General features: G+C 40.3%; 1 protein-coding gene across 1 annotated transcript; it reads right to left on the bottom strand.

Annotated features, from left to right (window-relative positions):
• Positions 1–11,311: 11,311 nt before the first annotated feature.
• Positions 11,312–26,510, bottom strand: LOC109933497 (coiled-coil domain-containing protein 63-like; the record flags this gene model as incomplete). The annotated part of the gene is made up of 9 exons (XM_048592391.1): positions 11,312–15,153; positions 16,294–16,387; positions 17,185–17,288; positions 17,627–17,790; positions 20,208–20,376; positions 22,172–22,254; positions 23,789–23,923; positions 25,266–25,453; positions 26,443–26,510. Coding segments are annotated over 9 exons (1,074 nt in total), but the record flags the coding sequence as incomplete, so codon positions are not given.
• Between the last annotated feature and the right edge of the window lie 1,164 nt (positions 26,511–27,674).

Raw genomic sequence — 27,674 nt, 5'->3', positions numbered from 1 at the left:
TCCTCCCACCTCAAGCCGCACCTCCATCTCCTACCGACCAACCTCATCCCGCCCCCTTGACCTGTCCGTCCTCCCTGGACTGACCTATCCCCTTCCTAACTCCCTACCTACACTCACCTTTCCTGGCTCCATCCCCGCCTCTTCGACCTGTTTGTTTCCTCTCCACCTATCCTCTCCTCTATCCCTCTTCTATCCGCCTCCCACTCTCTCCCTATTTATTTCAAAACCCCCTTCCCCTCCCCCTTTTCTGATGAAGGGTCTAGGCCCGAAACGTCAGCCTCTCTGCCCCTATGATGCTGCTTGGCCTGCTGTGTTCATCCAGCCCTGCACCAACATTATGTTCATCTGTTTCTCTTTCTGCAGATGCATGCCACACCTGATGATTATTTCCACATTGTTTTATTTCTCAGTCTGATCCTAGCCATCAATCCTTGCTGCTGGAAGAGTGTGTCTGAATGTCTGTATTGGATTAGGAAAGCTTTACGTTTGACTGTAATGCTTCTGATGGATAAATACTTTGTCAACAGTTTAGCTTAGCCTTGCGCATAAAGATTGCCCATTAAGCTAAGTTGCCATTGGAGTCCTCATTAGAACAGAACCTTACATCAGAAAAATGTTAACATCATCAAAAGAAGGGTTGGAGTAATGGCAGGGAGGGACTGGAATGAAAAGAGTCCGGAAAAATAAAACTTCATAATTGTTAGTAAACACAGGCCATTTCTTTTTGTTTGGTCAGCACATACCAAAATGCATGGCTCATTTCTATCTTCACCACACCCCTTGTTAGCATAATGCTTTAATTGTTCAAGTGCTGAATGTCAGCGAACTTTATTTGCCAATGTTACATATTTCAACATGTTTGCAATGCCAGTCTCCATCTCGTTCAATGGGTCCAGTCTTTAGGCTTAAAAATATCAATTATTGCTAATGATTTGCAAACCCTCACAACCTCATGCGGTGAGCCCTGTGTTTTTCTTTATTTGAGGAGAGCTTTGGAAATGTAAACTGTTATAGGTATTGTTGTTCAGTCCAGACGCTCACTGTCACAGCCAAAAGGGTGTGACAAGGAGCTGAGAATTTCTAACAGGTATACTGGACCATAAAAGGGATAATTTTAAGAAAAACACCCTCCAGCATGAAGAACCACCTGTTGAAAAGGTTTGTAATGAACTTTGTGCTCACTCACTACCTTTTCTGTCAACCGAAATGGCAAATATATTTTAAACTAAGACTGAAGTCAATCTTTTTCCTGTTTGTTCTGTGACATGTTTTGGGAGAACTAACTGGATGTTGACCAATAAGCTCAGCTTTTCATGTTCCTGTCTTATCCCTCCTTGCAATCAGATTCCCAAACACAGGGTTCTATGAAAGTAAGAGATAAATCTTCAGGCCACAGATCCCTTCATAGCTCAAAGAATTTTTCTGTTGAATATCTATACCATATAGATGAGGAATATATCAGGTTTGATCCCTGTGTATCATTGACTTAGTTGATTTGTGCCAATGTAGCAATGAGGACAGTTTAGCTGTTATGACCACACCTTTACAATTGACAATTTTGCTGACACCTGCCATCCTAACCACATGAATAAGGGACTAGAGCTGATTAATGCTCATGGATTCTTGCCTCACAAAAGTGAATGTGTATTTTGATGAGGGAAGAAAACTGCACACAACTCATTTCATGTTGTGTGTCACCTACAGTACTATAGAAGTGCAACAAAAATGAAATGAAACATAGTGGAGGTGCAGTTTAATGCCTCCCCCATACTAGTACTGCCATAGCCCCAGTTGTCTCCCCTTTTCTCCTGACTATGTTGTGGAACATTGCTTAGGCTGCCTGTTACTCACTGGTAATTTATCCATGTGGCCATTCTTCCTGTGAGGCTATTCAACTGTGCAGACTGTCAAAACTGATGCATAGTGTGTCTTCATCTGTGTACTTTGTAGAAAAAGTACTGCACTGTGTTCAGGAGTGTCCTGGCTGCCTTAATCCAGGCTGTCTGCAAACCAGGTTGAGGTTAACTAGAGTACTGCAATAGCTGCCCGGATTAAGATCAGTTAACTCAGCCTGGAGCGGACATCAAAGCTTGGGATCGCTCTGATCTACAAGATTCAGTGCCACAAAAATTGCTACAGTTTCTTCAGAGTTGTTTAGCGCAGATTGCATGAACTATTTTTCAGATATATTCTCCGAGATTACAAGAGTGTTAGCTCATCCTTATCTTTTATTTGTTATAGGGGGAGCTGTCAAGTGAGGGCCAGGATCCAGTGACAGTTTTCGATTTCCTTACACAGACAAAGACTGAATACCCCTTGGACTATTCTTCAGTACAGAACACACACTTGGGAGGACATGGAGGAGCTGATTACTATCTAATGGACAGCTTCATACAGGCTATTGCTGTAAGTATCTAACAAAATGTTTATGCATCTTCATCGTCTTTTATTTCATTTTGCATCTCTGCTGTCTTTCAAGGTTTGCATTTTTATTGTGATGTTTATAACAGAAAAAATCGCACAACAGTTACAACACAGAAGAAGCCTATTCAACCCATTGTGTCTGTACTGGCCTTCTGAAGGAGCAATTCACCTGGCGTTACTTCTCTATTTTTTTCAGATGTTTCACTTCCAGATAATGATTCAATTCCCTTTGAAAACTGATCCTGGCAGTGCCGTACTGTTAGGCTGTGCATTCCAGATTCTAATCAAACCTTTTCCACATGTTACCATTGCTTCTTTGGCCAGTTATTTCAAATATATCCAAATGCATCAAGTCTTAGTTTTGTACAGTTCATAAATTCTTGCTTCTTGAGTGAGACCACTGTGGGTTTATCCCTGACACATTATAAGCAAGCAGGCTGTGTTAGTAGATCAACATGTTACAGAAGAGTGTATGTTGTTGGAGATGGTGTCCTCCAGTGGAGCAGTTATAGTGAACCTTGTTTTTGGTTGCTATTAATGTTAAAGGTATTTGAGACAACATGAAGAGGATCTGGGTTAAAGTCCAACAGGTTTATTTGAAATCACAAGGTTTTGGAGTGCTGCTCCTTCATCAGGTTCACCTGTTGGACTACAACCTGGTGTTGTGTGACTTCCACTCCAGTCCAACACTGGCACCTCCACATCAACAGTACCTAATGCCATCTATTTGAATTGGGATTTTGTTGTGTGAAGAACACTGAGAATCACAGAATTGTTATTGTGCAGAAGGAGGCCATTCAGCCTATCATACCTGCATCAATGACATAATGTCTCCTGCATTTGCCAACATAACAAATTTACCCGTACTTCATATAACTCATTCTGTGCAAAATGCACTTGGATTCTCCTTGATGAGCACTTATGTAAACACGAGTCATTCTTTTCTGTCTTCCCTTTCATCTGCTACGTCTCTGAAGGTGCTTGCTAGCTGGCTTATTATACTATGAGTGTCTTGTCAGTGACTCTCACAAGTGGGCTTTATTTGTATCAGACTACACAGAGTGTTAAGAAGCTTCTCAACAATTGAGGCATCACAGCCAAAGCTGTTAGAATCCATAAATATGCACTGCCAGTACATTCATTGGGAACTGGTAAACTTACATAACCTATGTGAAATCTGTCCTAATTGAAATAAATTGAAGAGGGTTTAACAAAAACATTTGAAACAAAAAATGGTATTTACAAAAATAATTACTGCACTTTCTTGATGAGTCACAATCCTTTCTGAGAATCCCTTGAATAAGCTAATCTCAGGAAAAGCTGCTTTAGGACAATGACTTGGTGTTTGCCTATTTAATCTTCGTGATTCAGAATATTGTAATTGAGCATTCGGGTCAATAATATTTCCAGTTTTCACAGAGCTTTTTATTTCTGTAATTATTTTCCTTTATCCAGTTCCCAGAGTAAATTTTGGTACCGATTGATACCAACCCAGTAGGACCACAACTGCCAACCTCAGCCCTGGGCTAGAGGAGGGAAGAAGCTAGGCTTTAGGCTATAGAACCGGAAAGTGGCTGATGCCTGTTGGAGTGCACTGAACTGGAAGCTCAGTTGCTTCTGTACTTATCCTTTCTATTCCATTAAAAATGGTGAGTGGCTACATATTCCTGGCTTCACTAAGAATGTCTATTTCCACTTCTGTAACATTATCTAACTCCTCCCCTGTTTCAGCTCATCTGCTGCTGAAATTCATTTATGTCTTTGTTAACTCCAGACCTGACAATTCCAACTTACATTGGGTTTCCCACATTCTGCCTTCCATAGATTTGTGGTCATTTCACAATTCTGTAGCCTGTGTCTTGACTTGCACCATTTCCCATTCCCTTGTCACCCTGTCTGTGCTGACTTGCTTTGGCTTCCAGTCAAGAAATGCTTTGATTATAAAATTTTCATCTTATTTTCAAATCCCTCAATGGCTTCACCTTCCCTAACCTGATAACATTATCCAGCCCCACAACTCTGCAGATACTATCTGATTTGCTGCTGCACAGCACATCAGACTTATGAACAAAGTTAGAGTTTATGGAATAATGGGGACTAAGAACTTTCAGACTTCATTGAGTGATAAGAAACAGAGATTAGCAAGTGGTTAACGGTTGTTTCTTTACTGGAGGAAAATTGATTGTAAAGTTCCCAGGAGTCTTTTATTCAGAGTTCTGCTGTTCCTGATATATATTAATGACCCAGTGTAGAGGGCATAATTGCAAACTTTGCAGATGATACAAAACTTGCAAGGGCTGTGAACTGTGTGGAGTACTGTCCAGCACTTCATAAATCATTGAAGGGACAGAACAGGTTGAAAGCACACTTAATACAGTACTCAACATTCTAGGCTTCATCAATAATGGCTGAGAAATGAAATTACATTAAACTTGTACAAAACACTGGTTTGGCCTCAACTGGAGTACCATTTCTGCACACGAGTTTTCATGAATGCTGTGAAGGTTTTAGAAAGTGTACAGAAGAGATTCACAAGAATGGTTCAAGAAGCAAGAACTTCAGTTATGTCGATAGACTCGGTGAAGTTGGGACTGCTCTCCTTGGAGTAAAGAAGTTTGAGAGGAAAATGGGCAAAAGAAGGAATGATAACATGAAGAAAAACATTTTCACGTGGCAAGAGATTAGAGTTTAGAATGACCTTTTTTATTATTCATTCATGGAAAGTGGATGCTGCTGCGTGACCAAAATTTACTGCCCATCCCTAGCTGCTTTGGAGAAGGTGGTGGTGAGCTGCCTTCTTGAACCGCTGCAGTCCATTTGGTATAGATACACCACAGTGCAGCTAGGGCTAGGATTTTGACCCAGTGATGCTGAGGGAACAGCGATATATTTCCAAGTCAGGATGATGAGTGGCTTTGAGTGGAACCTGCAGGTGGTGGTGATCCCACATATTTTTTGCCCTTGTCATTCCAGGTGGTTATGATCGTGGATTTGGAAGATGCTGCCTAAGGACCCTTGATGAATTTCTGCAGTGCATTTTGTAGATGGTCACACACTGCTGCTGCAGTGTATTGCGAGTGTAAGGAGTGAATGTTTGTTGATGTAATGCTTATCAAGCATCTGGAGTGTTGTTGAAGCTGCACTTGCCCAGGCGAGTGGGGAGTGTAGAGATTGTAACAAGGTCAGCCAGGTGGACCTCATGGAATATGAGTTCCCTGATTGGATTAGGTTAACAGCCACAATCAGGGAGCCCTGGTTGACAGATATAAACAGGAGTGTTAGAGGTTCTGCTGCCTGAGCGCTGGCTCTGAGGAACCTGGACTAGTGTCAAGTACTATGCACACCTGAGTAAAGGGTGACTTATTGATGGATACTGGCCTCTGTGGAGTTATTCAGGGAGTATCCACGACTCTCTGCCTTGTAGATGGTGGACAGGCTTTGGGCAGATAAGAAGTGCCTTACCTGGTGTTGCCGCTGTAATGTATATACATATATATATATGGCTCAGCCAATTCAGTTTCTGGTCACTGGTAGCTCTCAACATGTTGATAGAGGGGAATTCAGTGATGGTAATAATATTGAACATGAAAGGGTGATGTTAAGGTACTTTCTTATTGGAGGTGGTTATTACCTGGCAGTTGTGTGACATAAATGTTACTTGCTGCCAGTATGGTGGATTCAAGTTCAATTGATGGATGCAAGAGGGAGCTGGATTATTATCTTAAAAGAAGAATGTGCAGGCTAAGGGGAGAAGATAGTAGTGTGTTAGTATGTGAATTGCTCCTTCAAAAAGCCAGTGCAGACATGACAGACTGAATGGTCTGATTCAGTGCTGTATCTGTTCTATAATTCTACGATCTGAGCTCTTTTGATGCTAGTCTCTCTTGTACACCCTGATTTTAATTGCTCCTGCATTGGTGGCAGTATCTTCAGTTGCCTAGATCCCTCATTCTCGAATTCCATCCCTATATTCTCCAAATCTCAAGCTTGCTTTTCTCCTTTGAGACACTCCTCGGTAGCTACTACATATAGCTCCATTTTATATATATAAAAAACTTCAAGGAAGGAAAATGTCAGAGTCAAATCTTGCTCAGTTGTGATACTGCACCGCCACCTGGTGGTTACTTTTATTTGGTGCAAGTTCCAATTCCTTATTGCATCATTTGACTTGCTTACTGTTACACTTTCATTTGACTTTAGAATCCCAGAATTTTCTTACTTGAACTGAACATCTGGCCTGTGAGTTTCCCCTGACCTTGAAAGAACACTTGTACATTCCATGTTCCCCATGCAGTGAACATTGGCATATAACTGCAATTCAAAGGGAATTAAAAGCGGACTCTTCCAACACAACTCGGAAATGGACTGGTCCTGTTCTGACAAACTGCTATTTGAAGTAGTTTTGTCATGAAGGACAGATAGCACTCTTGCAATGTTAGGCAATAATCATGTTTAAGCAATATCATTAATTAATTGCTTAAAATGCAATCTTACTGTTGTTACATCCAGATCCCATTCTTCTTCATAGTTCAGAAATATCTTTTTAATTTATTCTTTGGACGTGGGAGCTGTTGGCAAGGCTGACATTTATTTCCCATTCCTAGTTGCCCTTGGCAAGTTAGTGTAGAGACTGCTTCTTGAACAGATGCAGTTTGTGTGGTGCAAGTGCTTCCACAGAACTGAGAGATACAGATTTACAGGATTTTGAGCCAGTGACAATTACGGAAAGGTGATCCACGGCTGACTGATGGCTGATAGATACACCCATAGAAAGCATTCAATCTGGATGTATCATGGCTTGGTATGGCAACTGTTCTGACCAGGACCATAAGAAACAACAGAGAGTTGTGAACACAGTCCAGTCCAAAACGCAAGCCAACCTGCCATCCATTGGCTCCATCTACACTTCTTACTGCCTTGGAAGGGCAACCAACATCATCAAAGACATCTTCCACCCCGGTCATAATCTCTTCCAACCTCTTCCATCAGGCAGAAGATACAAAAGCTTAAACACGTGTACCAACAGGTTCAAGAACAACTTCTTCGCTAGTGTTATTAGACTTCTGAATGGACCTCCCAAATTTCAAATCTAATGTTGATCTTGTGAACCTTCTTTGTAGCTGTAACTTTTTATTCCTCCCTCTGTTCTATCACCCTATGATCTTTGTATGGTATGGTCTGCCAGTACTACATGCAAAATAAAACTTTTCACTGTACCTAGGTACATGTGACAATAATAAATCAAATCAATTCAAAATCAAATAATTATACTAGAAAATGTTTTTCAGTTCAAACAGACATTGCAAAACATTCACTCATATCCAGTATCACATTATTGAAATTCAATCATAAGCTCACAACATAAGAATAGGAAAAGGCCATTCAGATCCTCAAGCCGTTTCCATCATTTGGAGAGATCATAGCTGATCTTGGCGTAACTCCATATACCGCCTTTGGTCCATATCCCTTAATACCTTTGCTTAGTAGAAGTTTACCTGTCTCAGACTTAAAACTAACAATTAATCTAGCATCAACTGCCATTTGTGGAAGAGTTCCCAGCTTCTACCACTCTCTGTGTATAGAAGTGCTTCCTTACCAGTCTCTTGAATAGTCTGGCCCTGTTTCTCAGATTATGCTTCCTAGTTCTAGAATCTTCAACCAGTGGAAATAGTTTACCTTAATCTACCCTGTTTTTTCCTGCTAATATCCTGAAGACTTCGATCAGATCACCCATTAACCTTCTAAATTCTCGAGAAGACAGGCCTAATTTGTATAATCTCTTCTCATAACTTAACCCCTGAAGTTCAAGTGTCATTCTTGTAAATCTATGTTGTACTCATTCCAAGGCCTATATATCTTCCCTAAGGTGTAGTAACTAGACCTGCTTACAGTACTCAAAGTACAGTCTATCCAGGGTATTGTACAACAGCAGCGTAACTTCTGCTTCCATATACTCCAGTCACCTAAATATAAAGGCCAGCATTCCATTAGCCATCTTGATTATCTTCTGCACCTGTTTGTAGTATTTCAAAGATTTATGCACCTGAACCCTCAAGTATCTTAAATCATCCACAGTCTTTAACTTCATCCCATTTAGAAAGTACCCTTATCTAAATAGATAACCTCACACTTATTTACATTGAGCTCTTTCTGAAATAGTTTTGCCCATTCACCTAGTCCATCAATATCCCTTTGTAATTTTATGCTGTCATCTACACTGTCTACAATGCCACCTAACTTTGTATCATCAGTAAATTTATACGTATGACTTTGTATGCCACTATTCAAGTCGTTAATCAATAATGTGAATAATTGAGGCCCTATCAGATTCTTTTTGGACATCACTGGTCACATCCTGCCAAATTGAGTACCTACTCATTATTCCTACTTTCTGTCATCTGCCACTTGACTAATTTTCCAGCCATGTCAGTAATTTGCTCACAATTCTGTGGGCTGATATCTTAGTTAATTGTCTGTTATGTGGGGCTTTATCAAATGCCTTCTGGAATTCCATATAAACAACCACCATAGATATTCCCTATGCAGCTTGAAGGGGACTGTCTCTCCCAGATTCCTCAAGTAGAGTCATCCTTCCCATTTATGGTAGCTTTACAGTAATAGTGTGTTGGTAGCAGCAAGTTCAGAATGCTTCTAATGGAGACAGCATCCGTTGAGCCCAACAGACCTTATGGCGCACAGTATAGGAACAGTGGTGCAAGTGGCATTTGTAATTCTTCAAATTTCTGTCCTAGTTCTGTTTGCATTTAGAAATAATGACAGGAAAATATGCATCCAACCCCCTTCCCATTGAAATGGGTAAAGTTTAACTTTAAGTATCTCAAGAATATCCAAGATCAGGGATACTACTCATGAGATGTGGATATGTGAACCAATTCCTTTTTACGTGAGAACAAAAGAACTTGGATCAGAAGTAGGCAGTTCAGCCCTGTGAGCCTGTTCCAATGTTTAATTACGATATTGGCTGATCTCTTCTTGGCTTCAAGTCAACTTTCCTGTCTGCTTCCCATAGCCCTTTAACCTGTTACTAATTTATTCAGTGTCCCAACATCTGCTTTGAGAAGTGAATTCCACAAATTCCCAACCCTTTTGAGAAAAGTAATTTCTCCTCATCTCTTTTTTAAATCTGCCACCCCTAATCCTAAAACTGTGGCTTCTCATTCTAAATTGCTCCACAAGGGAAAACATCCTTTTTATATACACTGTCAAACTTCCTTAGCATCTTGTGTACCTCAATTAGATCTTCTCTCATTCGTCTAAATTCTGTGAGTATTGGCCTAAACTGCTCAATCTCTGCTCATAAGACAAGCAGTTCATCTCTGGAATTATCTCGTAAATCTTTTAAAATTGACTTTTTTTTGTGAAAATGTTTAAGTGTCCTCTTCAAGATTTTGCATCTTAGTGAAGTCTAGTTCCATGTACATGATGTCCATCCAACTCCTCATTCAAGTGACCATTTACCACACATGAACCCTGACAGTGAGTGCTGGTAGAATATTTGACTATGGAGCCATTTCCAAGCTCATGTAATTTCCAGTAGAGATCACTGGATAATTATGAAATGCTGGCTTACTCAGCAGATACAGAGCTTGTTGTGTCCTTACTTTTCCATAGTATTCAACAAGAATAAAATAATCTAAAAATCTGATAAGACTGTTTGCATCCAGAGACATATTAAACTCAATCTGTTCAGTAAATTTAGACAGATCACCATGGAGAGCTTTGTTGCAAAGCTTGATCATATTGTCTGTGGTCACTGAATAATCATCAGAACCTAGAACTCTGATTTTTATCTTTCTCAGCCCATGACACTAACTCCAGTTTCATATTTTTGCAAGCCATTGTGAGTTTCTCACTCCTCCATTTTACAGCAGCCACCTCAATGCATCCTGTGGCCTGATGTAAAACAATAGTTATTATGCTCCAAGTGATTTTTGATGCTTATGTGTGAACAGTGGAATTGCGTTTTGCATATTGTTCAGTGCTTTGTGGCATTGCTCTTGCAAAGCCTTTCACCGTGTGACTTCCCTCTACTTTTTCTTTTATTTCACAGGAGAACAATCCATCACTGATCAGGACAGGTCCCGAGGAGACCCTGTTGAGTCACCTGCTGGTGTTCGATGCTGAACGTTCGAGGAGAGAAAGCCGTGTGGTCTTCTGTGCCAATACAGAATAATCAAATGCTGTGATCATTTCAACAATCAAAAGATATTTGGGGTAGATTTTAGGAAATTAATGCTGCTAATGCAGGTGTTATGTTCCAGGAGTAGCCTGCCACTTCTTTCCAGAAAAAGAGGTTGTGGTACCCCAGGTTCTGCACTTGAGTCGATTTTTTAAAAATCCACTCCTGGGGATTGAAATGACAGAGCTGTGGGATTGAATCTCTTTATAAAACCCATACATATTGAAATCTACTCAAGTAACACTTTACAATAACCAAGTGGAAATTAGTGGAACATTCCGGTACTTTCACCTTTTCCTCCAACAGCACAAACTGAGAATTGATCCAAAAAATCAGTACAAACCAGGTTTGTAAATTCAACTTCAGCAGTTACTAAATGTGTGCAAGTGGATTGGCAATCTATTACAATGCCCTCTTGTTATAACTGTACCCATTAGAAACCATTATAATCAACATCCATTATAAAACTCTCCCATTCACCTTACTTATTATAAATTCATTCCATTACAAGCATTCAAGCAGAAGTAAAGTACTATGCATGCTGGAGATCCAATAATATAAATTAAAAAATAGTAGAGAAACTCAGCAGGTCTGGTAGCATCTCTGGAGAGATAAACAGTTAATATTTTGAGTCCAATCTGACTCTTGTTCAGAACGGTTGAAGAAGTCATACCAGACTTGAAACATTAACTTCGTTGCTCACTCTATAGATGCTGCCAGACCTGCTGAGTTTTTCCTGCGCTTTCTGTTTTTATTATGCCAATCATATACCCTGCCTGCTTTATGTACTTGTTATACAATCTGCCTATTATACATCATTTCTGTTTTAGAGCCCACTCACATGCACCTCATCCATAATGCATACAACCATTTATATCTCTATCTGTCTTCCCTTTCTGCTGAAGCTAATATGTCACTCTAAAGACTTGACCATATACTACTGTTCTAAGGGTGTGTGGCAATGTTGGAGATGCCACCTCACCTGAAATGTTACACTGTCACTCTATCTACTCTTCTCGGATGTGAAATATACTTTGGCGTTCTTCAAAAAAGAACAGGGGAAGCCTCCTGGCCAGTGTTTATCCCTCAGCCAACACTCCTAAAACAGACTATCTATAATTTAGTTCAGTGCCACCTTGCTGCATTTCCCACAGTGCCTGTGGTTGTGAAGTGCTGGTGCTGTCCTAAGGCTTGAAAGCACTAAGTATATGCAAGTTCTTTCACTCTTCTAAAAATGAACAGGGTACAGTTAGCTAATCAGAAGTATAAACAAAACCAGACAGCAAGCCCATCACGATCAGAAAGTACAAAGATGGGTGAATGTTTTAGTAAAAATCTGTCATCAGAACAATTTGGATCAAATTGGTAACAATTTATCTTTCCTTTGGTGAAGCTCCTTCATCTGGTGAGGGGGTATTTGAGAACCAAAAATCTTGCACCAATTGCAGGAGCCCTGATAGTTAACTCCAGATCTGACTCTTCATATACCAGTATAACCCTTCTCGGAATTTAGAAAATAATTGTTGACTTTCTAGAAGAGTTCAGAGTGTCTGGCATACCCCCTCATTGGGATCTAAATAAATCTGCTCCATTCCTATCAGCCATTTATAGAGGACCAACAATGAGCAGGTAAATTACAGTTATTAGTCTGGTAAATTATTTAAATTTTAAACAGAAGTGTTGAGCTTTGTGCATTTGCAGGCTTATTGTATTCTTTATGTATCTTACTTACCATGAAGAGATTATGCTAATTTTAAATATACAATAATATAAATACAGTGCTTTAAAATATCCCTTCAATCACAGGATATCTCCATATATGTTCTCAGTTCTAGCATCTCCAATCTTTTTGGAATCTTCTGTTTATTCTAGTTCTTAGAGACTACACTTTGGTAAATCAAACACTTGAACATAGATAGTCAACAGATTGACAGAACTAAACATAAATCAGTTAATCCATTGAATACTGCACCAAGGTGATATTTTACATTTTTGTGATAATATAAACTATGATTAATTTTAACTCAAATCTTTATTCAATATGATAGAAAGATATGAGAAAGTAGAGGATGTGGGAACAGTAAACGCCGTACACTGTGAAGCTTCACAGTTACAGTATGATGAGCAATGGCATTTAAACCAGTGAAATTGTGGTCAGGAACAGCTCCTTCACTTGAACTGGGATTGATTATCCAAAACAGCTGAAGACTGAGACCATAGAGCAAACAGGAGACAGTTTCTGAGGGAAGGGTTTCTCTGAATAGATGAGCGAAGATCTGACTAATGACCACCTTATGTGTTTATATAGTGAGCTCCAATGTAGAACAACCCATTACGAATGCTGGGTTGGTGATTGTACGTAGTGTTATATTTGTGGGGTTTTTAGGTGTAATTGCTGGTAAGTGACAGGCAGACTGATCTCAGTGGTTGAAAATGATGTAGGGGATTTAGTCCTAACTTACAAACTGATAGGATCTGATTCTAACTCAAGAATTGATAGGATCTAGTCTGATTATAAGATTTACATTCAGAAATCAATAATAAGTGAAATTGTATCAATTGTAAAATGGGTGGTAATTCAGATAGTTATTTCAATCCCCTCCATCTCCCACCAGTGAATTTGGTTAAAACTATCTCCCGAAAATCTAGAAGTCAGCAACATTACAAAAGACATATTTGCTGATAGTTTGTTGATTTTTGTTTTTGACAGACCAATTCCAGAAGTGGTGAAACTGGCCTCTGCTCTGCAGTGGATCACTGGGCAAAACCTCTGAAAAAGACAAGTAAAAAGTGATTTCCAAATTTAAGTGTGAATAATTTCATTTAATTTGTCCAAGATGTGAATTTACTAATAAATTATAAAGTTGGATTAATATTGAATATGAAAGTTTAGAATTATTTTGTTATTTTTAATTGCAAATTAAAACAAAAGATTCTGGGATTGTTCTTGATTTGCTAATTCACAAGGGAGAAGTGAACTCCAAGGAGTTACTCTGAGTTCTGAAGGGGCAAGAGTCCTGGCTGAAAAGAGGTACAAAATCATGCAGTAACCATGTTAAAGTGAAAATGATGGGCATGGTCAGCAGCAGCATTTGACTATATTGCCTACATTTCAAACTGCTTTAAAATAAAACGTGTCATTAGAATGCATTCTAACCAGGGAATATCTGTATTCATCGTTGGGATGTGAAAGTTATTGTCACATGATGACAATGGTGTCTGACTTGGAGTGATATTTAGAACTGGAAATGTTCTCCTGCAGCTGTTGCCCTTGTCCTTCTAAGTGGTGGAAGGAGCATCAGTAAATTATTACAATGTGTGACACAGAACCCTTATTTTACACCATCTATTGGAGGGTATTAAATGCTGTCACATAAATTTTTTTGTTTTTATAGACAGCAGACTAGAGAAACCCTCTTATCAAGTTGAAACACAAGCTTCAAACCTGTGATCTAATTTGTATAAATTAAATCAACAAGAAACTTAGCTTTCAGAATGTTAAACTTAAAGATTAAGATTCGGCATGGTTTCTCTTTAGAGCCTTAGGACATGTTGTCATGTTGAAAGTAATGTTATAAGTGCAACTTAGTGTTATAGTCAAATATCTAAACCTCATGCTAACAACAATGACTGTAGTTATGCAGTACCTTTAATGGAGAAAACTTTCCAAAGGCATTTTACATAAGCATAACCAGAAAATAATAGCTGTGGTATGGAACTTTAAATTCATTCAAGATTACTACAAACACTGAGTCCTGTTGCTCTCCCTCTCAAAACGTAACTCTGCACTCAATGACCTTTCAACCAGAGACTTCCAGCTAATTTGGGGTAGAAAGACCTGGCGAAGCCACTGTCCAAAGTGAACCACACTAGCTGAATTGAAAGACTATATACTTCTCACAATTTAATTACTAGAGAATAGCATATAAATATTAAACTGAAGCAATTACTATTAATAACTTGCAGTGTTTCCCTGACAGTGACTATCCCAATTAATTAACTCATGGAGTTTCCAATTCTCAGCTCCAGCGATCTGCATCCATAAGCAAATTCATAGCTAATGTCATTTATAGTGACCTGGCATATTCCTCTTTGAAGAATTATACAAGGGGCAATGATTTAATTCCATACATGCTTATTCTGGAATTACAAGACTTCTAATTTTAAAAAAATGCAATGAGATTAAAAATTGATACCCAGCAACGAGTCAACACAGAACTCCCTTCCTCACAGCACTCTTGAGTGTCTATACATGCCAAGGATTTCAGTGGTTCAAGAAGGCAACTCACCTCGCCAGTGATGCCCACATCCCGTGAACAAATTTAGAAAAGAAACATACTTAATGAAGACACTGTATAGAGAAAATGGTGCAGACATGGTAATTTCTCTAAGCATAAAGTAAATCTTATGAATATGATCTTCTTCAGCATTTCTTGGTTGATGGTGCTGCTTTGAGGCCTTTAGAACTTTTGCTGTGAGCGGTCATAATGGCTGCTCTTCTTTAAAGCCTTTGCTTCTTTTCTCATCACCTAAAAATATTGAGACATGAAATAACTAAACTCATTAATGATATGGCATACCGATTAGAGAGGGAATAGTGTAGGTGATACAGATGTAGTTCAAACAACGCGGTTAACAAATCTGACTTATACTGCTGACTACCCACTAGCTGTATCAATCTCTGGCCACAGATTGTAAAATTTCGTGCATCCCTTCCTTGCCAGTATCTGAATATATTACAACTCTGAGATAATAGCCTGATTATCTGTTTTAGATAATCTGATGTTGGTTGAGGGATAAATGTAATAGAATACTATAAAGAACTCTTCTGTCCTTCAAATATATCTTTTTTTTCATCTATCTGAGAAGAAACTCCAAGTTTTTGTTTAACATCACATCTAAAACATGGCATTGCTGACAGTGCAATGCTCCTTCAGTACTGCATTGGAATGTGGAGTCTGGATAATGGGCTCAAGTCTCTGGAATGAGATACAAACCAATTGTTCTGACTCAAACAACAGACAGCTGACACCTGCGGCTTAACCAGTTGACTCTGGGTGGGATCGCTGTTTGCTGGCATTTTGATTCTGAACTCCAAATGTAATATTGTGGGATATCTTAGGAGTTTCAAAATCCCCCTTTCCTCAATGCAACCTTTCTCCTTCCATTATGCCAAATGATCCAATCACAAGTCACTAAAAGAAATATTGGCTTTTATGACTCGGTCAGTTTGCAATAATTCAGTTCTTCCAACAATGAGAACTGAGGAAAGAACAGCAAGGTTGGGACAATTTCACAATATCCGATTTACATTGTGAACAGATGAAAGACATTAAGACCACCATCTGAAATTACCTTTTATAATGAACCTTTGTGATGAGTGTGTGCTGTAATGTTTTTTGTGGTCAGCTATCACTTGGACAAGGTATCAGAAGATTAGCAGCCCCAATTTAATGGTACTGCAGTGATAAGGAGTCAGCATCTTCAGCAGTGGTGGAAAAGCAAAATAAAGGTTTTTAAGGATTAGTATCTGGAGTGTGATTGGGTTCAAACCAAATATTACAGTGGGGAGGAGCTGGATTTTATTTACAATAAAACGCATATTAATCAGTTCATTGAAGGGGATGGAGGCTGTAAGATCTTTAATAGGTCACACACTCTGACCTTACCCCTTTCAGTATTCTTTGCCGTAGTTCATTCTGAGTCAGGGGCCTCTCCTCCTCGTCAGTCACTGGAGACTCCACGTCACTGTCACTATCATTTCTGGAAGAGTTAAATTTTTACTCAAACATTACCACCAGTCAATGAACTCTCCAACCCACATCATCAGGGAAGAAATCTAGTTGTAATCTCTTTGCACTCCCCTCTGCCCACCCCTCCCCTCATCACCAATTTTCACCTCTCCCCGAATACAATGACTCACTAACAGTTATACTGCCATGTTTTAAAATCATAGAATCCCTACAGTGTGGAAACAGGCCCTTTGGCCCAACAAGTCCACACCGACCCTCAGATCATCCAACCCAGACCCATCCCCATCCACACATCCCTGAACACTATGGGCAATTTAGCATGGTCAATCCACTTAGCCTGCACATCTTTGGACTGTTGGAGGAAACCGGAGCACCTGGGGGAAACCCACACAGACATGGGGAGAATGTACAACCTCCACAGTTGCCCGAGGGTAGAATCGAAGCCGGGCTCCTGGCGGTCTGAGGCAGCAGTGCTAACCACGGAGCCACTGTGCACGTCTTTACATGCCTGATTGTCTTTTTTTCATTCCAAGTGGGCTGCTACTCTGCAAATACTATATTTGCACAGCCTCAAAGGCCAATTTTGATCCTGGTGTATTTTGTACCAACTCCTCATGTGAGCCAGAGGGTGTCTGCACAACCTCTTGTTTTGTAAATGATGTGAAACAAAGTGATTTATAAACCAAGAAGAAAATTATGAATTGGGTCAGAACAGCTTGCAATCTCCATGTGATTATAATTCATGATTATGGCTGATCTCTGCCTCTCCCCAGATTGACTGATGGAATTGAGGTGGGAGGTACAGACCCTGTGCTGGGAGGTTCAATGTAGACCGGCGGGGGGGGCTTTTTCAGATTCTGGCCCATCAAAAAAATGGCAGCTTCCCGTGGGTCATATGGCTTGTTGTAATCCTGGAATGAACAGGATTTAGAACAGTAATTGTTAGCACTACACACATTGTCAAAGAGACCCAGCATGTTTGAACACAACCTGAACTGAATTTAATCAGCTTTCTGTCTAAACTTTTATTTGAGTCATTCCGGGACTAGTATCAGACAGCACTAAAAGGATACTGTTCAGCCCATGTCATCTATGTTAGTTCTTTCATTATGTCAGCTCACTCAGTTGTCAGCTGAGTGTTTGTTACAACAAAATATCCTCAGGAATGGAAATGGTTTTCTACCTCAATGCAAAACTCAAAATATACCATGAAAGCAGAGTGTACACTGAGCATATAATTTATCAATACCTTGGATGCAAGGTAGGATTGGATAGACAGTAGTTCATTGGTGCGTTGCTCAATGAGGCCCAGGTACTGCATCACATTATTATCCCGGATTCCGGATGAAGATCCCAACATTTCATCCAAAATAGATCGATCGCAGTTCATTCTAGTAAATAGTGAATCAATTTCTGTAGATGGAATAACTTTCAATTAAAATGTTTTAATGCTGAATTTAAAAAAAAACAAAAAACAAAAATTGCTGGCAAAACTCAGTAGTCTGGCAGCATCTGTGAGAAGAAAATAGAGTCAACAGTTCGAGTCCAGTGACTCTTCACCAGAACATATTTTCTTCTCTTCACATTAGTGCTGATTCTTGTTGGATTTGGTCCCAAGAAAGACCAAGGCAGCTCTGTCCATGTATGGATCTGGAATTGAATGTTTTACCTGTTCTGCTCAAGCACATGATAATGAACACAGGCCATGTGTCAAATTGTTCACACACTGTGGGCAGTTTTCACTCCAGAGCTTTTAGATTGGCAATGGAACTTAGATAGGAAATAAAACATCAATTTTCCTGACAGCTGGTTAAAGTTGCCATTAAGTTCTCAGAATCTGTAGGGAGGGGCGGCTTTCTTTACCTTGATGTTCAGGAACCCTCTTTCATGTATATGAATATCATTCATTATCTTTAATAACTCATTAACATCCTAGCCTGGAATTACATTCATGAATGCAGTCTTGTTCAGCAAACATGGGAAACAGATGTGTTCACAGATGACTATATATTTGAGCCATGTACCTGGCAGGATAAGCTTCTTCCTCTAGGCTCCAGTGAGGATCAATGTCTTCTATTACCTGGCTCCTCTATAACCGAGTCGTTTCTTTCCAAAAATCTGACCTGTCCCAAGTGGAGGTAACTGCCACTTTTATACCCACCTCCAAACTTAGTCTCAAAAAAAAATTCCACCTGGGAATTTAACATGTTACTCAGAAAGAAATCTATCAAATTTGCCTTTAAATAGATCAATACTTTCTGAACCACCATTTTCCTCAGGGCCTGTTCCAGAGATTGGCTCACTGAAATCTTAGCCCAGATTTTGCAGTTGTGTAATGTCACAGAAACTGTCAGCACTTGCCATCATTGTGTTCTGCAACTGGCAGCAACTGCTGTCATCGACCTATGCACAGTAAAACCCAGAAGATGCTGCTAGTGATTCTCTGCTCCATGACAGGCTAGGCCATCGAAATTCCCAAAGACAGCAATCTTTATAAGTCACTGATGTTATAACTGATCTGAGAACTTGCCTTCTTAGCTACAATTGGGAGATTGAAAATCCCTGAAAAAGTTATTCCTTACTAATAACACATGTTGTACTAGCTCACTGGGCAACCCCTTTGAACTGCAAAGCTATTTTTTAAAAAAAATCTGTGGAAAGCCAAATCTTTCCATTATGATGAAAGTTCAATTTCTTTAAGCATGAAAGTGATTTTCATTAAGAACCTATAGTATTTGAACAACTAATTCAGTTTTTATGTTCTAATTTTTATTACATTCTCTAAAATTTATGAACTAAAATATAATCAGCATATTTTAATTCATAGCTTGCCGCCTGTGAGAATTCTTCAATTTATTGACTATTACCCTGCTTGATGGTTTTGTAGTTGCTGGATGTTTGAAGAACCCTTTTACTCGGTGCCAAATTCAATTTATGCTCAGGAAATAAATATTACAAAATGTTGCCTGATATTGGTGGGTAGCTGTATTTGATGTCAATGGTTTGTGCCTTCACTTCATTTATTGACTACAAAATTCTAGCCATTGTTTGCTGTAGAGTCGGAAAAATCCATCTGGTCCACTTATGTCCTTTAGGAAAGGAAATCTGTCATCCTTACCTGGTCTGGCCTATACGTTACTCCAGACCCACATCAATGTGGTTGACTCTTAACTGCCCTCTGGGCAATTAGTGATGGGCAATAAATGTTGGCCTAGTCACAGTAATCCATATCCCATGAATGAATGAAAAAAAAGTTAGTTTGCATTTATCTCCTTCCATACCCATGACTGTTCAGGTACAGGCCATATCCTCCAGATGTACTGCTCTGGAGAAGGGACAACCGCTTATCGTGTTTGATAGTATCTAGTAAGAGGGCTGGCAAGTATTTTTGGATCCATATTTCCACTAAAGTGAACATCTCCAGGATTGGAGGTAAGAAAGACAGGATGAAAAAGTCATTCTAACAGTGGAACTTCATCTTCCATTGGCAACGTTTAAACTGCCCTCTTGAATAGAATTTTGTTACAGTGTCAATTTGTGGGCTAATTAACTGTCTCACCAGCAAACAGTTCATCCATGTCTGTAATCATCTTTCTCCCTGACAGTAACAGGTTAGTCCAATGTAGCAAGATGGCTTTTATGAGTTCTCTCTACCCACACAAGAGTGGGTACCTTTGAGTTCCAAGCTAAAGTATGGTCTCCGCTTATTTGGACAGTTCTGGAGTAGGTTTCAAATCCTGTACCTTCTGACTCAGGTGGATATACAATCACTGAGCATGTCATTGATATAATAAATAAATATGCAATAAATATAAAAGGTCTTCGCTTACTTTCTTTGAGTTGGTCAAGTATCTTTCTGACCCCTTTAATCCTGTTGTCACATTCGGTGGCCTGTTTGCTCGCTTCCTCCTGTTGAGTTTCAATCTTCTTTAGAATAACTTTATGTTCTTGCTCCCTTTGCTGCTCTTGTAATTTGAAGGCTTCAATCTGTGCCTGGATCTACATTTTAAAAAAATGTACAAGAGAGGAACTGGGGTGTCAGAGAATTGAATGGATAGACTAATGCTCTTCAACTTTGAAGGAAACACATGCAAAAGGAACCTTTACAGAAATGAATGTAGGAACCTACATTTATATCAGAGATAGCAAGAACTGCAGATGCTGGAGTCAGAGATAACACAGTTTGGTGCTGGATAAGCACAGCAGGCCAGGCTGTCCTCCTATTTCAAGGACTGTAACATCCCTCCTCCGGTGATGGAAAATGCCCTCAACCGCATCTCTTGCGTTTCCCGCACTTCTGCTGTCACATCCCCTTCCCCAACAAAAATAAAGACAGAATCCCCCTTGTCCTCACGTATCACCCCACCAACCTCCGTATCCAACATATCATTCTCTGCCACTTTCGCCATTTACAATCTGACCCCACAACCAAAGAGGTATTTCCCTCCCCACCCCTATCTGCCTTTCGTAGTGACCCTCTCTCCATGACTCCCTTGTCTGCTCCACACTCCCCACTAGCCCCACCACCCACAGCACCTTTCCCTACAACCACAGGAAGTACTACACCTCCCCCCCTCACCTCCATTCAAGGCACAAAACAAACGTTCTACATTAGACAGGCGTTCACCTACACATCTGTCAACTTGGCCTACTGCTTCCGCTGCTCCCGATGTGGCCTCCTCTACACCAGTGAGACCAAGTGTAGACTTGGAGAGCGCTTTGTAGAGTGTCTGTGCTCTGTTCATGACAAATGACAACACCTTCCAGTCACCAACCATTTTAACTCTTCTTCCCACTCCCTGGGTGACATGTCCATCCTGGGCCTCCTCCAGTGTCACAATGGCACCACTTGCAAACTGGAGGAGCAGCAGCTCATATTCCGCCTCAGGAGCTTACAGCCCAATGGCCTAAACATGGAATTCACCAGTTTTAAAATCTCCCCATCCCCGGCTTCATCCCATGTCCAACCCTCCCTCTCATCCCGCTTCCTTGACCTGACACCTTCTCTTCCACCTATCCGCCCCTCCCACCTCACTGACCAATCCCCACCACTCCCTATCTGCACTCACCTATCACCATCCCACTTACCTTCCCCAGCCCCACACCTCTTCTCTCTATTTATTTCTGAGCTCCCTTACCCCTCCCCATTTCTGAAGGGTCCTGACCCCAAACATAACTTTCCTGCTCCTCTGATGCTGCCTGGCCTGCTGTGCTTCTCCAGCTCCATACTGTGTTATCACCTACAATTATATGATGCTTTTCAAAAACACAAGACAAGCCAAAACAGTTTTCACAGTGTGAAAATTTTGATGTGCAGTTATTATTATTTTGTGGGGAAATATAACAGCCAACGTGGCTGCAGTAAAATCCCTCAAACAGAAAAGAGATACTGACCAAATGATCCTTTTTAAATATTTGTTGAGGGATAAACATTGGCCAGGATACCTTTAGAACAAATAACTTCATAAATATCCTTCCCTTCTGATTCCCCTTGCAGGCTCCACCAGCTGCTGGAAAGGACCAGATCTTATTTCCCACTAATGATGCTGGACAACTCAACACTAAGAACTGCGTTGAGCTGTCAAAATGCTGACTGTCACCAAAGAATTTTACTCTGAGATCACTAACTGATGTCCTTCCAGACCATCAAACACCTCTCTGCAGACAATGACTGGAAATGTGTTTGGAATCTGCCTCAGTGGGTCATTAAAATTGGTGCCAATTTGTGTTTTCTCAACCTATGTTTCTGAAGAATGATAAGTTAGTAAAAAGAAAATATTTTTGTAAAACTTACATCAGCAATCTCCTCTTGCAGTCTCTCAATCTCACTGCTCTGCTCATTGATGTAATTAAACAATGCAAAGTTCCGATCTTCCACTGTCAGAAAACAAACAGTGTAGTCTGAGAGTTAGAATGAAAATATTCAGCCCTATTCCAACAGTTAAAGAGGTAACAGAAATCCTAATCTCTCACACTGCCATTTCAACAGCCTTTATCACCAGGACCCTTGATTTCTGATGAGAAGTAATTGAATTGAAATTGTTACAACTCTGATGGGAGGAGTGTGCGTAGAAGCAAGTCCCACTACTCGAGAGCCATGTCAAAAATGTAAATGTTTACTGAATCATCAAAACAGCAAATTTGTTTCACTTTAATATTGGTTTCAGAGTGTGAACAAAATATACTTATTTATTATAAGCAAGGCTTCTTCTTCAAACATATGGCAAAAATAGTGAACAATTAAGCTACTATTCAGAATTATATCCCCTTAATCCCAAACACTTGTTCATACACAGACAATACAACACAGCTCTGCATGGGTTTGAGGAAATCGGTAAAAAAGGAATAACACCACCATAGTCAAAAGTATGAATTCTGCAGATAGAATAAGTTTATTTCTCACAGTTCATCCAATTCCCTATTGATAAGGTTAATTTGCTGATGGATGAGTAATAGCTAGAAGTTCTGACTTTTAAAATTTTATCAGGTGGCTCTGTTTTAAGGTTTGTTTTTTGCTAACTGAGAGAGAGAGAGAGAGCTGCTTTCTATTGCAAGTTTCTTCAACAACTCCTCATAATTAAGTCTGTGTAAACACCCAGCAATGAACAGCACAGACCCTAGGGTTTTTCTGTGTCTGTTTTTCCAGCGAATTAAAGGCCATGAAATTCACTTCATATCACTCTCAAAAGCTCCATTAAAGTCTTCTCTCAAAATAACTTGCATTTTCAGTAAAAAAATACAGACGATCGGCGGTTTCCTTTGACCTCTTTTGATTTCTAAGAAATCACATGATAAAGCCTCCTCAACCCAGAAATGTCCAGATAGTTGCATATTGCTGTTCCTCATAGTCCATAAATATATATGTATTCCTCACAAAATGTTAACTCTGCTTCTTTTTTTTTACAGATGCTGCCAGCCCTAAAGAATATGTTCAGTACTTTCTGTTCTTATTTCAGACTTCTAAACTTGGTTACTTGCTGGACCATTATTTCTGTAAATAAATCATATCCTGCAATAATGACACGGCTGATGTCTGTCAAATGTTAGAATGGTGAGTTCCTTGTTATGTTTCCTAAGACTAGAGCTTTAAACAATGCTGGGATTGCTTTGTGACTATACCACCACCATCACCCTGTCAAGTGTGATTTAAAAAAAGAAATGAAAGACAGCATCATGAAAACTGATGATCCCTGATCGAACAGCGTAACCAGACACCCTGTGCTTGACTCCTTCCCTTACTCCACAGCTCCCCCTCCCCACCCCCTGCTACCATGACTCCTAATTCCGCCTCCCTCAATCAACACTTGCACCCTCTCCGCTGAACCAGAGAAACACAGATAATTCCTTTGTTCTGACTGTGCTACTTGACTGAAGTCTCTCTCCTCGTGATGCATTGAAAGTGTTGCCTCACCTTCTTTGAATTTTGCCACCACCACGTTCAGATTGTCCTCTCCTGTGAGTGCTCGGATCTGCTGGAAGGCAGCTTCATACATCTCCACAGTCTCTTCCCTTGCGTCCTTCTTTTTCCTTGCTGAGTCTCCATGTTCTTAGGACAAGATTCAAGGACACCAGTGGATTTTAAAGAGAGATTTGCATTTATGTCACAACTTTCAAGACTCCATGATTTCCCAAAGTGCTTTACAGATAGCGAACTACTTTTGAAGTATATTTACTGTTATTATAAGACAGTCCTTCTCTTAGTGGTACTACTTTGTACATTTTTCACTTATGAATCTTCCCATTTAGAAGCAAGTTCAGAGTTCAAAAGGAAGAGTTTGAAATTGATGCTACACGGTTCCCTTTAGTTAGATTTCCCAACATTTTTTGTTTATTCATTGACAGGATGTGTGTCACTGGCTCAGCCAGCATTCATTACCCGTCCCTAATTTGCCAGAGGGCAGTTGAGAGTTAATCACATTGCTGTGGGTCTGGAGTCACATGGAGGCCAGACCAGGTAAGGATGGCAGATTTCTTTCCTGAAGGACATCAGTGAATCAGGTGGTCTTTTCTGACAACGGTTTCATAGTCATCAGTAGATTCTTAATTCCAGATATGTTTCATTGAATTTAAATTCTACCATCTGCCATGGCCAGATTCAAATCCAGGTCCCCAGAACATTAGTTGAGTTTCTGGATTAACAATTTACCTATAACCCCACTAGGCCATTGTCTCCCCAGTTTTGTGCAGGCTGCACTGTTAAAATGACAGTTAACTTCAGCTCATCTCTGTGTACCAAGCTCAAATGTCCTTGTTCAGTGCTCATTGAGCTGAACTGGAGATGGGGAGTTGTGGGTTATTTGGTCAGGTGGCTCTCACATCACATGGAGACAATGTGGTACAATAGTGTATGGGTATATGTGGAGTTGTAATCTAGGGAGTTTGACCTTAATTCCCACAAGTCCAGTTTGAGAATTTGAATTCAGTTTTTAAAAATCTGTTGTCAGTAAATGTGACTACAAAGCTGTCAGACTATAATAAAAACACAACTGGTTAACCATTGTCCTTCAGGGAAGGATTGTCCTTACCTGGTCACGATCTATATCTGTCTCCAGTCCCACATTAATGTGGTTGCTTCTTAACTGACCCTGGAAGTGGCCCGAGAACTTTAGAAATAGGAACAGGAGTAGACTATGTAGACTCTCCATGACCATTCAACACAATCATGGCCATTTTTTGACCAAGCTCCACCTTTCTGCCCAATGCCCCATTTCTTTCTGACTGAGACACTCTGTTGTATCATTACTGCTTAAATATAGATGGATAACGAATGACAGATGTGCTAATGACATCCACACGTTGAGAATTAAAAACACTTGCCCCTCACGTAGCATGGGTGTATTATTAACTAATGTCTCTGTCGATGAGGGAATTTTTAACACTCTTTTTACCTCGCTTGTGCACGCCGTGTAATGCCATGTCTTCACTCAACCGCTCCTGAGTTTTAATTCCCATGAACTCCTTCAACTTCCTGTCATGGTCAATGACTCTCTGAAGTTCCTTCATCTCAGCGGCATGCAGTGCCAGATCCTTCTCTGCCTTCTCCTTCATTTGCTGCATCTTTGTCTGTGCCTCATCCCTACAGTAGATCATCGTAAAGAGATCAGCCAGAGACAGCTGTCCCTACCTTACACAGAAAAAGCAGTATTCTCTTTCATTCTCACTGCAAGATGCTGATTCCTCACTGGAGTTTGCTTCCACAGGCACAGGCCACCCCTCAGTACATCAGTCTCAGCAAGACCAACATGTTTGTCCATCTTCTAGCTATCTTTGAGAAAGTGGCACTGGGTCTTCTCTTTGAGCTGCTGTAGTTCAATACTTTGTGGTGGCTCTTGAGATAACGGAGTGGTTTTCTAGACCACGTAAGAGTTAACCACATGCTTTAGCTGCAACCGTGTGTATCTGTGTCCTGCTGGACCATGGAGCATCAAAGTTAGGCCAGATCCTGTCCATAACCAATGTCCGTGGAATTGTTAGCTAAGGATCGGAAACAAGGCTATTTATCTCTGATTCTAGCCCTTGGGCACTCAGCCTAATTATAATGTTTAATTACCTGAAATCAATTAACTCAATGCAGGCTGTGATCTATAACTTTACTGGTGGATATGCCACAGCTTTGCATTGCTTCAAATGGTTGGTTCAAATGTACAGGAATTAATTGCAAACAGCTCCGTCTCTGTGTCATAAGATTCTCCTCATCAGGCTGGAACTCTGAAATATAAGTACATTTCAATGCCACAGCATTCCATTTGCCCTATATTCTCCAACTTGGAGATGACTATATACAGAACTGAAGATGAAAGCAAGGTGTAGGAGAGGCTGTTTGTAATGGGGTAATCTTTAAGCCAATTTTAATCGACTGTACTGAATTCAGTCTCATGCACACAGTGTTTCATTCGTATCCAGGGCACTGACAGCAATTCACATAAGTGTGTTTCCAGCATTCCCCACTTCAAAATCATCTTGAGCTCATACAGGGATGGGATATTTCAGAACACTCTTGATCTGTTATTTTTCAATATAAGTAAATAGCATTGAGAATGGTGTCCCATGAGCGGGGTATCTCACCTGGCTTCGTATGCAGCAGTTGAAGAGTCAATTGCAGAACCAATTTCCTTTCGAATCTCGAGAAGTTCCTGATCAAAATGAGAGAGGCACGTACAATATCTGAGGTTAGTCTATATGAGGAGTAAGGAATGCTACTGTACATCTACACAATTACAACGGCTTCTCTACCCCTTCAGTGCACAACTGACCAATAACCACATGAAAGAATATAGACACCATAGGGTGCAGATCCTAATTTCTTCTTCGTAGAAAGTAGCGTTGTTGGCTGGCTAGCATTTAGTGCTTGTACCTAGTTGCCCTCAAGAAGTTGACAGTGAGCTGCCTTCTTAAACTGCTGCTCTATGTTGACCCACAATACTCCTAGGGAGGGGATTCTGGAATTTTGACTCAGTGACAGTGGAGAAACTGCGATATATTTCTAATTTAGGATGGTGAGTGGCTTGGTGCAGAACTGTCAGGTAGTGGTGTTTGTGTGTATCTGCTGCCCTTGTCCTTCTAGATGGAAGTTGTCGTGGGTTTGGAAGATGCTGTCTAAAGATCTTTGGTGAATTTCTGCAAAGCATCTCGCAGATAGTACACACTGCTGCTAGTAAGCATCAGTGGTGGAGGGAACGGATGTTTGTGGGTGTGGTGCCAATCAAGCGAGATACTTTGGCCTGGATGGTGTCAAGCTTCTTGAATGTTGTTGGAACTGCACCCATCTAGGCAGGCGGGGAGTATTTCATCACACTCCTGACTTATGAAGGGCATTAGTGAGCCAAATCAGTTTTTCCAACAACCAACAATGGTTTCATGGTCATCAGTAGATTCTTAATTCCAGATCTTTTTATAAATTCAAATTCCGCCATTTGCCAGAGCAGCATTTCAACCCAGGTACAGAACATTAACTGAGTTTCTGGATTAATGAACTAGTGATGATACCACTAGGCCGTTGCCTCCTCTTGTTCCTCATTCCTCATCTGAATCTTGTCCACATCACCTCCCACCCCTTTCCTGTCCACTTCCCACCATGGTGGTCCCTGCCCCACACTGACTTGCCATCTCTCTGTGCTGTATATGGAGATGTCTGCCCTCTACTGTCCACTTGCTGTACAACAGTAAGGTCAAGGTTGAGATTTTCCCAATGGGTTCTAAATTACTTTATGGGTTCAAATCCCACCCCACCCAGTAATGAAACTGAATTCAATACACTGGATGATTTGTCAGTAATTACAGGGAAGCAGATGGCCAGA

This window comes from Rhincodon typus, unplaced genomic scaffold, assembly GCF_021869965.1.
Source record: "Rhincodon typus isolate 14 unplaced genomic scaffold, sRhiTyp1.1 hic_rhity00001138, whole genome shotgun sequence".
Taxonomy (NCBI): Eukaryota; Metazoa; Chordata; class Chondrichthyes; order Orectolobiformes; family Rhincodontidae; genus Rhincodon; species Rhincodon typus.
This window is presented reverse-complemented; position numbering and strand designations above follow the sequence as displayed.